Source organism: Struthio camelus, chromosome 31 (assembly GCF_040807025.1).
Source record: "Struthio camelus isolate bStrCam1 chromosome 31, bStrCam1.hap1, whole genome shotgun sequence".
NCBI classification, from domain to species: Eukaryota; Metazoa; Chordata; class Aves; order Struthioniformes; family Struthionidae; genus Struthio; species Struthio camelus.
Genome location: NC_090972.1, coordinates 3,631,893 through 3,644,163, shown reverse-complemented (window position 1 = coordinate 3,644,163; position 12,271 = coordinate 3,631,893). Strand labels below are relative to the sequence as shown.

At 69.5% G+C, this 12,271-nt stretch overlaps 1 protein-coding gene across 1 annotated transcript in view; it reads left to right on the top strand.

Moving 5' to 3' along the window:
- Positions 1–633: 633 nt before the first annotated feature.
- Positions 634–12,271, top strand: part of NOTCH3 (notch receptor 3) — a 49,631-nt gene continuing 37,993 nt past the window's right edge. The window contains exons 1-2 of the mRNA XM_068922854.1: positions 634–824; positions 11,213–11,294. Of these exons, the coding sequence (XP_068778955.1) occupies positions 746–824; positions 11,213–11,294 (161 nt within the window). The 5' untranslated portion in view covers positions 634–745. The remainder of the gene's footprint in view (positions 825–11,212; positions 11,295–12,271) is intronic.

Genomic DNA, 12,271 nt, shown 5'->3' with positions numbered 1-12,271 from the left:
ATCCGATCCGATCTGAGCCGAACCGGGCTGAGCCGGACCGAGCCGAACCGGGGGCCGATCCGAACCGAAGTGAGGACTGACGTGGTCCAATGCGATCCGATCTGAGCCGAACCGGGCTGAGCCGGACCGAGCCGAACCGGGGGCTGATCCGAACTGAAGTGAGGACCGATGTGGTCCAATCTCATCCGATCTGAGCCGAACCGGGCTGAGCCGGACCGAGCCGAACTGGGGGCCGATCCGAACCGAAGTGAGGACTGACGTGGTCCAATCCCATCCGATCTGAGCCGAACCGGGCTGAGCTGGACCGAGCCGAACCGGGGGCCGATCCGAACCGAAGTGAGGACTGATGTGGTCCAATCCCATCCGATCTGAGCCGAACCGGGCTGAGCCGGACTGAGCCGAACCGGGGGCTGATCCGAACCGAAGTGAGGACCGACGTGGTCCAATCCCATCCGATCTGAGCCAAACTGGACCGAGCCGAACCGGGGGCCGATCCGAGCCAAACCGGGGCCCAACCTGACCCGATCCCTTCCCATCGGAGCCGAACCGGACCGGGACCGACCGGGGGTGTGGGGGGGTCTCCGGAGCCAGCTCCGCCCTGGAGGAGGAGCCGACCGGGCCGGGCGGCGCTGGGAAAAGTTTCGCGGGGCCGGCGCGGAGTAGCGAGAGGCGCCGAGCCGAGCCGGACCGGGCCGGACCGGGCCGAAGCGGGGTCGCTCATGGCTCGGTGAGGAACGACGGCACCATGGGCCGGGCCGGCGGCAAAGCGGCGCCGCGGGGCCTCCCGGGCCTGGTGCTGTTGGCGCAGCTCGGAGCCGCCGCAGGTGAGCGGGAGCGGAGCGGGCCGAACCGGAGCGGGATGCGGGTCGAGGATGCGCTACCGGGGGACCGGACCGAACCGAACCGGAGCTGAACCGAACCGAACCGAACCGGACCAAACCAAGTGGGAGCGGGGGTGGGGGGGGGAAGTAGCTCGCTTAGGTCCGGTTTGACCCAGTTTGGCCCGGTTGGGTCCGGTTCGGCCCGCTTCGTCCCCCCCCCCCCCCAAACCTCGCTCCAGCGCGGCGGGACTTGGCCGCGCTTTGGCGCCGCCGAAAAGTTTCTCGGGGCCGAGGGAGGCGGGGAAGGGACGGGGTTGGGTTGGGTTGGGGAGGGGGACGGGGGGGGGGCTGAACCGGACCAAAGTGGGGGCCGAACTTGGGGGGGGGGAACAACCCGAGAGGGGGAAGGGGCCGGAGCGGCCGTTGGTTGGGGCTGGGGGGGGGGGGGACGCGGGAGCGTGGGAACGTGGAGCGGGGGGGGGGAGAGGGAGGGGGGACCCGGGGCTGGGGGGGTGGGGGAGGGGCTCCGAACCGGGTCTGGCCCGGAGTTGAGGGTGGGGGGGGGGGGCAGCCCCGGTTTGGGGTGGGGGGAGGAGGAGGAGGGCGGCGAGGGGCCCGGCCGGACCGTGGGAACGGTGGGAACGGGGCCCCGGCGGGAGGGCGGCGGAGACCGGGGGAAGGGCGGGAGCTCCGGGTGGGGGGGGGGGAGTGCAGTGGGGTGCAGTGATTGGAGGGGTGCAGTGCCCCGGAGTGGGGTGCAGTGATTTGAGGGCGCGTGTGGTGATTGGGGGCGTGCAGTGCCCCGGAGTGTGGGGGGGGGTGCCGTGATTTTGGGAGGCATGCAGTGCCCCGGAGTGGGGTGCCCGTGATTTGGGAGGGCGTGCAGTGATTTGGGGGGCATGCGGTGATTTGGGAGTGGGCAGTGTTTTGGTGGTGTGCAGTGCCCCGGAGTGGGGGGGCAGTGATTTGGGGGCGTGCACTGAGTGGGGGCCATGCAGTGCCCTGGAGTGGGGTGCAGTGATTTGGAGTGGGGTGCTGTGATTTGGGGGCATACAGTATTTTGGGGGTGTGCAATGCCCTGGCGTGGGGTGCGGTGATTTGGGGGCATGCAGTGTTTTTGGGGCCTGCACTGAGTGGGGGCCACACAGTGCCCTCAGTGGGGTGCAGTGATTTGGGGTGTGCAGTACCCCAAGTGATGTATAGTGTTTTGGGGGCATGCAGTGTTTTGGGGCATGCAGTGCCCCTGAATGGGGTGCGGTGATTTGGGGCATGCGGTGATTTGGGGTGTGCAGTGCCCCCAGTGGTGTGCAGTGGTTTGGGGCATGCAGTGCCCTGACTGGGGTGTGGTGTTTGGGGGGTGTGCAGTGATTGGGGGTGTGCAGTGCCCCCGAGTGGGGTGCAGTGATTTGGGGTGTGCAGTGCCCCCGAATGGCATGCAGTGTTTTGGGGGCATGCAGTGATTTGGGGCGTGCGGTGATTGGGGGGTGTGCAGTGCCTCCGAGTGGCTTGCAGTGAGCTGTGAGTGTGCTGTGCCCTGAGTGGGGTGCAGTGATTTGGGGGATGTCCGGTGACTTGGTGGTGTGCAGTGCTCCTGAACGGGGTGCAGTGATTTGGGGGCATGCAATGCCCCTGAAGTGCAGTGATTTGGGGCTGTGCAGTGATTTGCGGGGGGGTGCACAATGCCCCAGGTGCATACAGTGATCTGGTGGTGTGCAGTGCCCCGGGGCCGTGTGCAGTGGCAGGGCTGTGTGGGCACATGCAGTGCCGTGGGGCTGTACGTGCCCCTGTGTGTGCATGCAGTGTGGGCTGCCAGGCAGCACACGTGTAGGGATGCAGGCATGCAGTGCGTGTGCAGTGAGTGTGCAGTGCATGCCCCAAAGCTGTGTGCACATAGCACGCCTGTGCAGCGAGGGTGTGCAAATGCAGTGCATGCACGGTGTTGAGCACTGCACAGGGCCTGAGAGTGCAGCACACGCGTGTGCAGTTGCGTGGGCACTAACTGCGGTGCGGTGCATGCGGTCACGCGTGCGTGCAATGGCAGTGCCCCGGGCTTTGTGCAGTGCAGTGTGCCTGCAGTGCATGGTGGCCAGGTGTGCGTGTGCAGTGCGCGCGTGATGCACAGGGGGCCGGGGTGTGTGCAGTGAATGTGCATTGGTGTCGTGCGTAGTTCCGGGGGTGGGGGTGGGGGGGATGTGTGCAGTGTGTGCAGTGCGTATGCGGCGCACGGAGTTGGGTGTATGCAGATGTGTGTGCCATGCGCCCAGCGCGCAGGGGCAATGTGTTTGCCATGGGCGTGCAGTGCGCATGCAGTGCCCAGAGCCAGCAAAAGTGTGCAAACGTGTACGTGCAGGGGATGGGTGGGGTGCGCAGTGAGTGCGCGACGCATGCACGTGGGACGGGCGCAGCGCGTGGCAGGCCGTGTGCAGGCACAAGGCCCATGCGCAGTGCGCGTACAGTGCATGATGGGGCATGCAGGTGCGTGCAGTGCCCCGGCACCATTTGTGGGCACTGCATTTGCAACGCACACGTGTTGCACCTGGGGGAGCTGTGCAGTACATGTGCAGTGCACGAGCAGCGCGTATGCAGTGCACAAGGCCCATCCCTGCACTGCGGCTGCGGGCGTCGTGCAAGTGTGCTGGGTGTGTGCAGTGCCCGGGGGGTGGGTGCAGTGTGCATGCAGTGCATGTGCAGTGCACGAGGGCCATGCCTGCACTGCAGGCGCCATGCAAGTGTGCTGGGTGTGCATGGTGCCTGGGGCGGGTGCAGTGTGCTGTTCCCAGGGCGTGCGCAGTGTGTATGCAGTGCAGGTGCAGTGCAGGTGCAGCACATGGGGCCCACACCTGCGCTGTGGCCTCGGGCGCTGTGCAAGTGTGCTGGGTGTGCGTGGCACCTGAGGTGGGTGCAGTGTGCCCGGGCAGGTGCAGTGTGTGTGCAGTGTGCGTGCAGTATTTGGGTCCCACGCCTGCGCTGTGGCCCCAGGTGCCGTGCAAGTGTTCTGGATGTGTGCGGTTCCCAGGGTGGGTGCAGTGTGCGGTTCCCAGGGTGTGCGTGTGCAGTGCGTGTGCAGTGTGCGTGCAGCGCGTGGGTCCCACGCCTGTGCTGCAGCCCCGGGCACCGCGCTGGGTGTGCACGGCGCCTGGGGTGTGTGCAGTGCGTGTGCAGTGCGTGTGCAGTGTGCATGCAGCGCGTGGGTCCCACGCCTGTGCTGCAGCCCCGGGCACCGCGCTGGGTGTGCACGGCACCTGGGGTGTGTGCAGTGCGTGTGCAGTGCGTGTGCAGTGTGCATGCAGCGCATGGGTCCCACGCCTGTGCTGCAGCCCCGGGCACCGCGCTGGGTGTGCGTGGCGCCTGGGGTGTGTGCAGTGCGTGTGCAGTGCGTGTGCAGTGTGCATGCAGCGCGTGGGTCCCACGCCTGTGCTGCAGCCCCAGGCACTGCGCTGGGTGTGCACGGCGCCTGGGGTGTGTGCAGTGCGTGTGCAGTGCGTGTGCAGTGTGCATGCAGCACGTGGGTCCCACGCCTGTGCTGCAGCCCCAGGCGCCGTGCAAGTGTGCTGGGTGTGCACGGCGCCTGGGGTGTGTGCAGTGCGTGTGCAGTGCGTGTGCAGTGTGCATGCAGCGCGTGGGTCCCACGCCTGTGCTGCAGCCCCAGGCGCCGTGCAAGTGTGCTGGGTGTGCGCGGCACCTGGGGGCGGGTGCAGTGCGTGTGCAGTGCAGGTGCAGTGCAGAGGGAGGTTGCACCCAGCACCATCAGGGTGCCCCGGGCAGAGGGTGCCCCCGGCCCACCCAGCCCCACGGCTCCGGCGGGCGCCTGACGCTGCTCGACTGGTTTCTCGGCTCCCGGCGGCCTCCCGGGGCCCCGCGCTGGGAGCGGCCAGGAGAGGACCCAGGCGTCCGGGCACTTCCCCTCCCCCACTACGGTTTCAGACCCACCCACCCCCCCCCCCAGCCCTGGGAGCGACCAGGAACGGGACCCAGGCGTCCTGGTGCTCGGTCCCCAGAAGTGGGCCCCAGTGTCTGGGTGCTCAGTCCCTGGGAGCAGGCCCAGGTGTCTGGGTGCTCAGTCCCCAGAAGTCAGCCCAGGCGTCCGGGTGCTCAGTCCCTAGGAGCGGGCCCAGGCGTCCGGGTGCTCAGTCCCTGGGAGCAGCCAGAAGTGGACCCAGGCGTCCGGGTGCTCAGTCCCTGGGAGCAGCCAGGAGCGGGCCCAGGCGTCCGGGTGCTCAGTCCCTGGGAGTGGGCCCGGGCGTCCGGGTGCTCAGTCCCTGGGAGCAGCCAGAAGTGGACCCAGGCGTCCGGGTGCTCAGTCCCTGGGAGCAGCCAGAAGTGGACCCAGGCGTCCGGGTGCTCAGTCCCTGGGAGCAGCCAGTAGTGGACCCAGGCGTCCAGATGCTCAGTCCCTAGGAGCGGGCCCAGGCGTCCGGGTGCTCAGTCCCTGGGAGTGGGCCCAGGCGTCTGGGTGCTCAGTCCCTGGGAGCAGCCAGGAGCGGGCCCAGGCGTCCGGGTGCTCAGTCCCTGGGAGTGGGCCCGGGCGTCCGGGTGCTCAGTCCCTGGGAGCAGCCAGAAGTGGGCCCAGGCGTCCGGGTGCTCAGTCCCTGGGAGCAGCCAGAAGTGGACCCAGGCGTCCGGGTGCTCAGTCCCTGGGAGCAGCCAGAAGTGGGCCCAGGCGTCCGGGTGCTCAGTCCCTGGGAGCAGCCAGGAGCGGGCCCAGGCGTCCGGGTGCTCAGTCCCTGGGAGTGGGCCCAGGCGTCCGGGTGCTCAGTCCCTGGGAGCAGCCAGGAGCGGGCCCAGGCGTCCGGGTGCTCAGTCCCTGGGAGCAGCCAGAAGTGGGCCCAGGCGTCCGGGTGCTCAGTCCCTGGGAGCAGGCCCAGGCGTCCGGGTGCTCAGTCCCTGGGAGTGGGCCCAGGCGTCCGGGTGCTCAGTCCCTGGGAGCAGCCAGGAGCGGGCCCAGGCGTCCGGGTGCTCAGTCCCTGGGAGCAGCCAGGAGCGGGCCCAGGCATCCGGGTGCTCAGTCCCTGGGAGTGGGCCCAGGCGTCCGGGTGCTCAGTCCCTGGGAGCAGCCAGAAGTGGGCCCAGGCGTCCGGGTGCTCAGTCCCTGGGAGTGGGCCCAGGCGTCCGGGTGCTCAGTCCCTGGGAGCAGCCAGGAGCGGGCCCAGGCGTCCGGGTGCTCAGTCCCTGGGTGTGGGCCCGGGCGTCCGGGTGCTCAGTCCCTGGGAGCAGCCAGAAGTGGGCCCAGGCGTCCGGGTGCTCAGTCCCTGGGAGCAGCCAGAAGTGGACCCAGGCGTCCGGGTGCTCAGTCCCTGGGAGCAGCCAGAAGTGGGCCCAGGCGTCCGGGTGCTCAGTCCCTGGGAGCAGGCCCAGGCGTCCGGGTGCTCAGTCCCTGGGAGCAGCCAGGAGCGGGCCCAGGCGTCCGGGTGCTCAGTCCCTGGGAGCAGCCAGTAGTGGGCCCAGGCGTCCGGGTGCTCAGTCCCTGGGAGCAGGCCCAGGCGTCCGGGTGCTCAGTCCCTGGGAGCAGCCAGGAGCGGGCCCAGGCGTCCGGGTGCTCAGTCCCTGGGAGTGGGCCCGGGCGTCCGGGTGCTCAGTCCCTGGGAGCAGCCAGAAGTGGGCCCAGGCGTCCGGGTGCTCAGTCCCTGGGAGCAGGCCCGGGCGTCCGGGTGCTCAGTCCCTGGGAGCAGCCAGAAGTGGACCCAGGCGTCCGGGTGCTCAGTCCCTGGGAGCAGCCAGAAGTGGACCCAGGCGTCCGGGTGCTCAGTCCCTGGGAGCAGCCAGGAGCGGGCCCAGGCGTCCGGGTGCTCAGTCCCTGGGAGTGGGCCCAGGCGTCCGGGTGCTCAGTCCCTGGGAGCAGCCAGGAGCGGGCCCAGGCGTCCGGGTGCTCAGTCCCTGGGAGCAGCCAGTAGTGGGCCCAGGCGTCCGGGTGCTCAGTCCCTGGGAGCAGGCCCAGGCGTCCGGGTGCTCAGTCCCTGGGAGTGGCTGGCAGCGGGCCCAGGCGTCCGGGTGCTCAGTCCCTGGGAGAGGCCGGGAGGGGACCCGGGCGTCCGGGTGCTGCGGCCCCGGGAGTGGTTGGGAGCGGGCCCAGGCGTCCGGGCTCCCAGGCCCTCCTGCTCCAGGGCGTCACGCTCCCACCCCTGGGGATGCTGGGAGGGGACCCAGGCGTCCGGGTGCTCGCCCCTCCCCCAGGGGCTCCCCAGGGGGCACTGGGTGCCCCTTGGCTGCCGTGGGGCAGCGCGTGCGGGGCCGGGGGGGGGGAGCGGGTGGGGGGGTGACGTTTCGGGTGACCCCGGGTGACCCCGGCGGGCTGCGCCGCCCCTCCCCCGCCGTTCCCACGGCCTTGGGCCTCGGCGCGGGGGGGGGCCCGGACGCCTGGGCCCCTCTGTGTGCTGCAGCGGGGGGGGGGGGGGGACGACAGGGTGGGTGGTCCTTGGCCTGCAGTTGTGGGGCAGGAGGGGGCAGTTGTGGGGCAGTTGTAGGGAAGGAAGGGGCAGTTGTGGGGCAGAAGAGGGCACTTGTGGGGCTGGAAGGGCAGTTGTGGGGCAGTTGTGGGGCAGAAGAGGGCAGTTGTGGGGCAGGAGGGGCAGTTATGGGGCAGAAGGGGGCAGTTGTGGGGCTGGAAGGGCAGTTGTGGGGCAGTTGTGGGGCAGAAGAGGGCAGTTGTGGGGCAGGAGGGGCAGTTATGGGGCAGAAGGGGGCAGTTGTGGGGATGGAAGGGCAGTTGTGGGGCAGTTGTGGGGCAGAAGAGGGCGGTTATGGGGCAGGAGGGGGCAGTTGTGGGGCAGGAGGGGGCAGTTGTGGTGCAGTTATGGGGCAGAAGGGGGCAGTTGTGGGGCTGGAAGGGCAGTTGTGGGGCAGTTGTGGGGCAGAAGAGGGCAGTTGTGGGGCAGGAGGGGCAGTTGTGGGGCAGGAGAGGGCAGTTGTGGGGCAGGAGGGGGCAGTTGTGGGGCAGTTGTGGGGCAGAAGAGGGCAGTTGTGGGGCAGGAGGGGCAGTTATGGGCAGGAGGGGGCAGTTGTGGGGCAGTTGTGGGGCAGAAGGGGGCAGTTGTGGGGCTGGAGGGGCAGTTATGGGGCAGGAAGGGGCAGGAAAGCGGAGTTGTGGGGCAGGAGGGGGCAGTTATGGGGCAGAAGGGGGCAGTTGTGGGGCAGGAGAGGGCAGTTGTGGGGCAGGAAGGGGCAGTTGTGGGGCAGGAGGGGTAGTTGGGCAGGAGCGGGCAGTTGTGGGGCAGGAGGGGCAGTTGTGGGGCAGTTATGGGGCAGAAGAGGGCAGTTGTGGGGCAGGAGGGGCAGTTGTGGGGCAGGAGAGGGCAGTTGTGGGGCAGGAGGGGGCGTTTGTGGGGCAGTTATGGGGCAGAAGGGGGCAGTTGTGGGGCTGGAGGGGCAGTTGTGGGGCAGGAAGGGGCAGGAAAGCGGAGTTGTGGGGCAGGAGGGGGCAGTTGTGGGGCAGAAGGGGGCAGTTGTGGGGCAGGAGGGGCAGTTATGGGGCAGGAAGGGGCAGGAAAGCGGAGCTGTGGGGCAGGAGAGGGCAGTTATGGGGCAGGAGAGGGCAGTTATGGGGCAGGAGGGGGCAGTTGTGGGGCAGGAGGGGCAGTTGTGGGGCAGTTGTGGGGCAGGAGCGGGCAGTTGTGGGGCAGGAGGGGGCAGTTGTGGGGCAGGAGGGGCAGTTGTGGGGCAGTTGTGGGGCAGGAGGGGGCAGTTGTGGGGCAGGAGGGGTAGTTGGGCGGGAGGGGGCAGTTGTGGGGCAGGAGGGGCAGCTATGGGGCAGTTGTGGGGCAGAAGAGGGCAGTTATGGGGCAGGAGGGGGCAGTTGTGGGGCAGGAGGGGGCAGTTGTGGGGCAGTTATGGGGCAGAAGGGGGCAGTTGTGGGGCTGGAGGGGCAGTTATGGGGCAGGAGGGGTAGTTGGGCAGGAGGGGGCAGTTGTGGGGCAGGAGGGGCAGTTGTGGGGCAGTTGTGGGGCAGGAGGGGTAGTTGGGCAGTTGTGGGGCAGGAGGGGGCAGTTGTGGGGCAGGAAGGGGCAGTTGGGCAGGAGGGGGCAGTTGTGGGGCAGGAGGGGCAGTTGTGGGGCAGTTGTGGGGCAGTTGTGGGGCAGGAGGGGGCAGTTGTGGGGCAGGAGGGGTAGTTGGGCGGGAGGGGGCAGTTGTGGGGCAGGAGGGGGCAGTTGTGGGGCAGTTGTGGGGCAGAAGAGGGCAGTTGTGGGGCAGGAGGGGCAGTTATTTGGCAGAAGGGGGCAGTTGTGGGGATGGAAGGGCAGTTGTGGGGCAGTTGTGGGGCAGAAGAGGGCGGTTATGGGGCAGGAGGGGGCAGTTGTGGGGCAGGAGGGGGCAGTTGTGGTGCAGTTATGGGGCAGAAGGGGGCAGTTGTGGGGCTGGAAGGGCAGTTGTGGGGCAGTTGTGGGGCAGAAGAGGGCAGTTGTGGGGCAGGAGGGGCAGTTGTGGGGCAGGAGAGGGCAGTTGTGGGGCAGGAGGGGGCAGTTGTGGGGCAGTTGTGGGGCAGAAGAGGGCAGTTGTGGGGCAGGAGGGGCAGTTATGGGCAGGAGGGGGCAGTTGTGGGGCAGTTGTGGGGCAGAAGGGGGCAGTTGTGGGGCTGGAGGGGCAGTTATGGGGCAGGAAGGGGCAGGAAAGCGGAGTTGTGGGGCAGGAGGGGGCAGTTATGGGGCAGAAGGGGGCAGTTGTGGGGCAGGAGAGGGCAGTTGTGGGGCAGGAAGGGGCAGTTGTGGGGCAGGAGGGGTAGTTGGGCAGGAGCGGGCAGTTGTGGGGCAGGAGGGGCAGTTGTGGGGCAGTTATGGGGCAGAAGAGGGCAGTTGTGGGGCAGGAGGGGCAGTTGTGGGGCAGGAGAGGGCAGTTGTGGGGCAGGAGGGGGCGTTTGTGGGGCAGTTATGGGGCAGAAGGGGGCAGTTGTGGGGCTGGAGGGGCAGTTGTGGGGCAGGAAGGGGCAGGAAAGCGGAGTTGTGGGGCAGGAGGGGGCAGTTGTGGGGCAGAAGGGGGCAGTTGTGGGGCAGGAGGGGCAGTTATGGGGCAGGAAGGGGCAGGAAAGCGGAGCTGTGGGGCAGGAGAGGGCAGTTATGGGGCAGGAGAGGGCAGTTATGGGGCAGGAGGGGGCAGTTGTGGGGCAGGAGGGGCAGTTGTGGGGCAGTTGTGGGGCAGGAGCGGGCAGTTGTGGGGCAGGAGGGGGCAGTTGTGGGGCAGGAGGGGCAGTTGTGGGGCAGTTGTGGGGCAGGAGGGGGCAGTTGTGGGGCAGGAGGGGTAGTTGGGCGGGAGGGGGCAGTTGTGGGGCAGGAGGGGTAGTTGGGCGGGAGGGGGCAGTTGTGGGGCAGGAGGGGGCAGCTATGGGGCAGGAAGGGGCAGTTGTGGGGCAGGAGGGGGCAGCTATGGGGCAGGGGGCAGTTGTGGGTCCCTTGGGTACTGGGGGTCCTTGGGGGGGGGTCTCATGGGTGCTGGGGGGATCCCAGTGTCCTGGGTGGCCTTTTGGGAGCTGACTGGTGCTGGGGGGTCCTTGGGAGTGGGGGGGGTCTAGGGGGTCCTTGGGGTGCTGGGGGGTCCCTGGGGTGCTGGGGGGGGTCTGGGGGCTCCCTGGGGTGCTGGGGAGGTCCTTGGGGTGCTGGGGGGAGTCCTAGGGCCTCCCTGGGGTGCTGGGGGGAGTCTGGGGGCTCCCTTGGGTGCAGAGGGGGGTCCTTGTGGTGCAGGGGGGTCTAGGGGATCCCCTGGGGTGCTGGAGGGTCCTTGGGGGGTGGGGGGGTCTAGGGGCTCCCTGGTTTGCTGGGGGGGTCCTTGGCGTGCTGGGGGGGGTCTGGGGGCTCCCTGGGGTGCTGGGGAGGTCCTTGGGGTGCTGGGGGGAGTCCTAGGGCCTCCCTGGGGTGCTGGGGGGGGTCTGGGGGCTCCCTTGGGTGCAGGGGGGGTCCTTGGGGTGCAGGGGGGTCTAGGGGATCCTCTGGGGTGCTGGAGGGTCCTTGGGGGGTGGGGGGGGGTCTAGGGGCTCCCTGGGGTGCTGGGGAGGTCCTTGGGGTGCTGGGGGGGTCTAGGGGCTCCCCTGAGGTCCTGGGGGATCCTCTGGGTGCTAGAGGGTCCTTGGGGTGCTGGGGGGGATCTAGGGGCTCCCCTAGGGTGCTGGGGGGGTCCTTGGGGTGCGGGGGGGTCTAAGGACTCCCCTGGGTGCTAGAGATCCCCTGGGCACTGGGAGGGGTCCCTGGGGCTCCTCTGGGTGCTGGGGGGGGTCCCTGGGGTCCTAGTGAGTCCTTGGGATGTGGGGGGGGTCCCCTGGGGTGCTGGGGGGGTTCCCTGGGGTGCAGGTGATCCCCTGAGTGCTGGGAGGGGTCCCCAGGCTGCAGGCAGGGGTGGTTGCTGCAGGGGGGGGTCCCCGGGTGCCAGAGCACCCCTGGGTGCCTCGCCGACCCCCCCCTCGCCCCCTGCAGTGCTGCAGTGCCTGGAGGGGTCGAAGCCCTGCGAGAACGGGGGCCAGTGCGTGCTCTACTCCAACGGCCGCGCCGCCTGCCTGTGAGTGCCCCCCCCACCCTTGGGTGCCCCCCACCACCCTTGGGTGCCCCCCTCGCCATGGGGAGCCCCCCCTGCACAGTGCTCCCCTGCCCCCAGGGAGCTCCGCAGGGCGCTGCCCCCCCAACCAAGGGGACTTCCCTGCCCTCTGTGGTCCCCCCCCACCCTTGGGTGCCCCCCACCACCCATGGGTGCCCCCCTCACCATGGGGAGCCCTCCCCAGCACAGTGCTCCCCCTCCCCTAGGGAGCTCCCCAGGGCGCTTCCCCCCCCCAACCGAGGGGACTTCCCTGCCCCCCTGCAGTGCCCTCCCACCCATGGGTGCCCCCAACGAGGGTCCAACCCCCCCCCCGCATGGTTACCCCCCCACCCCAAAATGCTCCAACCCATGACTGTCTCCCCCCCCCCAAGTACACCCCCACCCATGGGGGGGTTCCCCCCCCCACCCTGGGGTATCTCCCCAGCATGATGCCCCCCATGGAGGGTGCCCCCCCCGGGGTCTCCCTCAGCTGGGTGCCCCCCCACCCATGGGTGCCCCCCCCAAGTTCACCCCCCCACTCAATGATACCCCCCACTTGCCTAGGTGCCCCCCCCTACTCAATGGTACCCACCCACCCAAAGGTGCCCCCCAGCTTGCCCCCCCACTCAATGGTACCCTCCCACATGGGTGCCCCCCCCAGTTTGTCTCCCCCCCCACCCCTGGGTGCTCTCCCATCTCGGCCCCTCCCCCCACCCAGCAGTTCCCCCCTCCCCCCTATGGGTGCCTCCCTTCTCGGTGACCCCCCCCACCCAGGGGTCTCCCCTAGCTCGATCCCCCCCCCCCGTTTCCCCACCACCTATAGGTGCCCCACCCCCTGCCTCCCCCCTCCGTGGGTGCTCCCTCAGCCCCCCCCAAATTCCCCCCCCCACCTTCCAACTCCACCCTACCTCAGGGTGCCCCCCCCACCTTTGGGTGCCCCCCCCAACACCTCGCGGCACCGG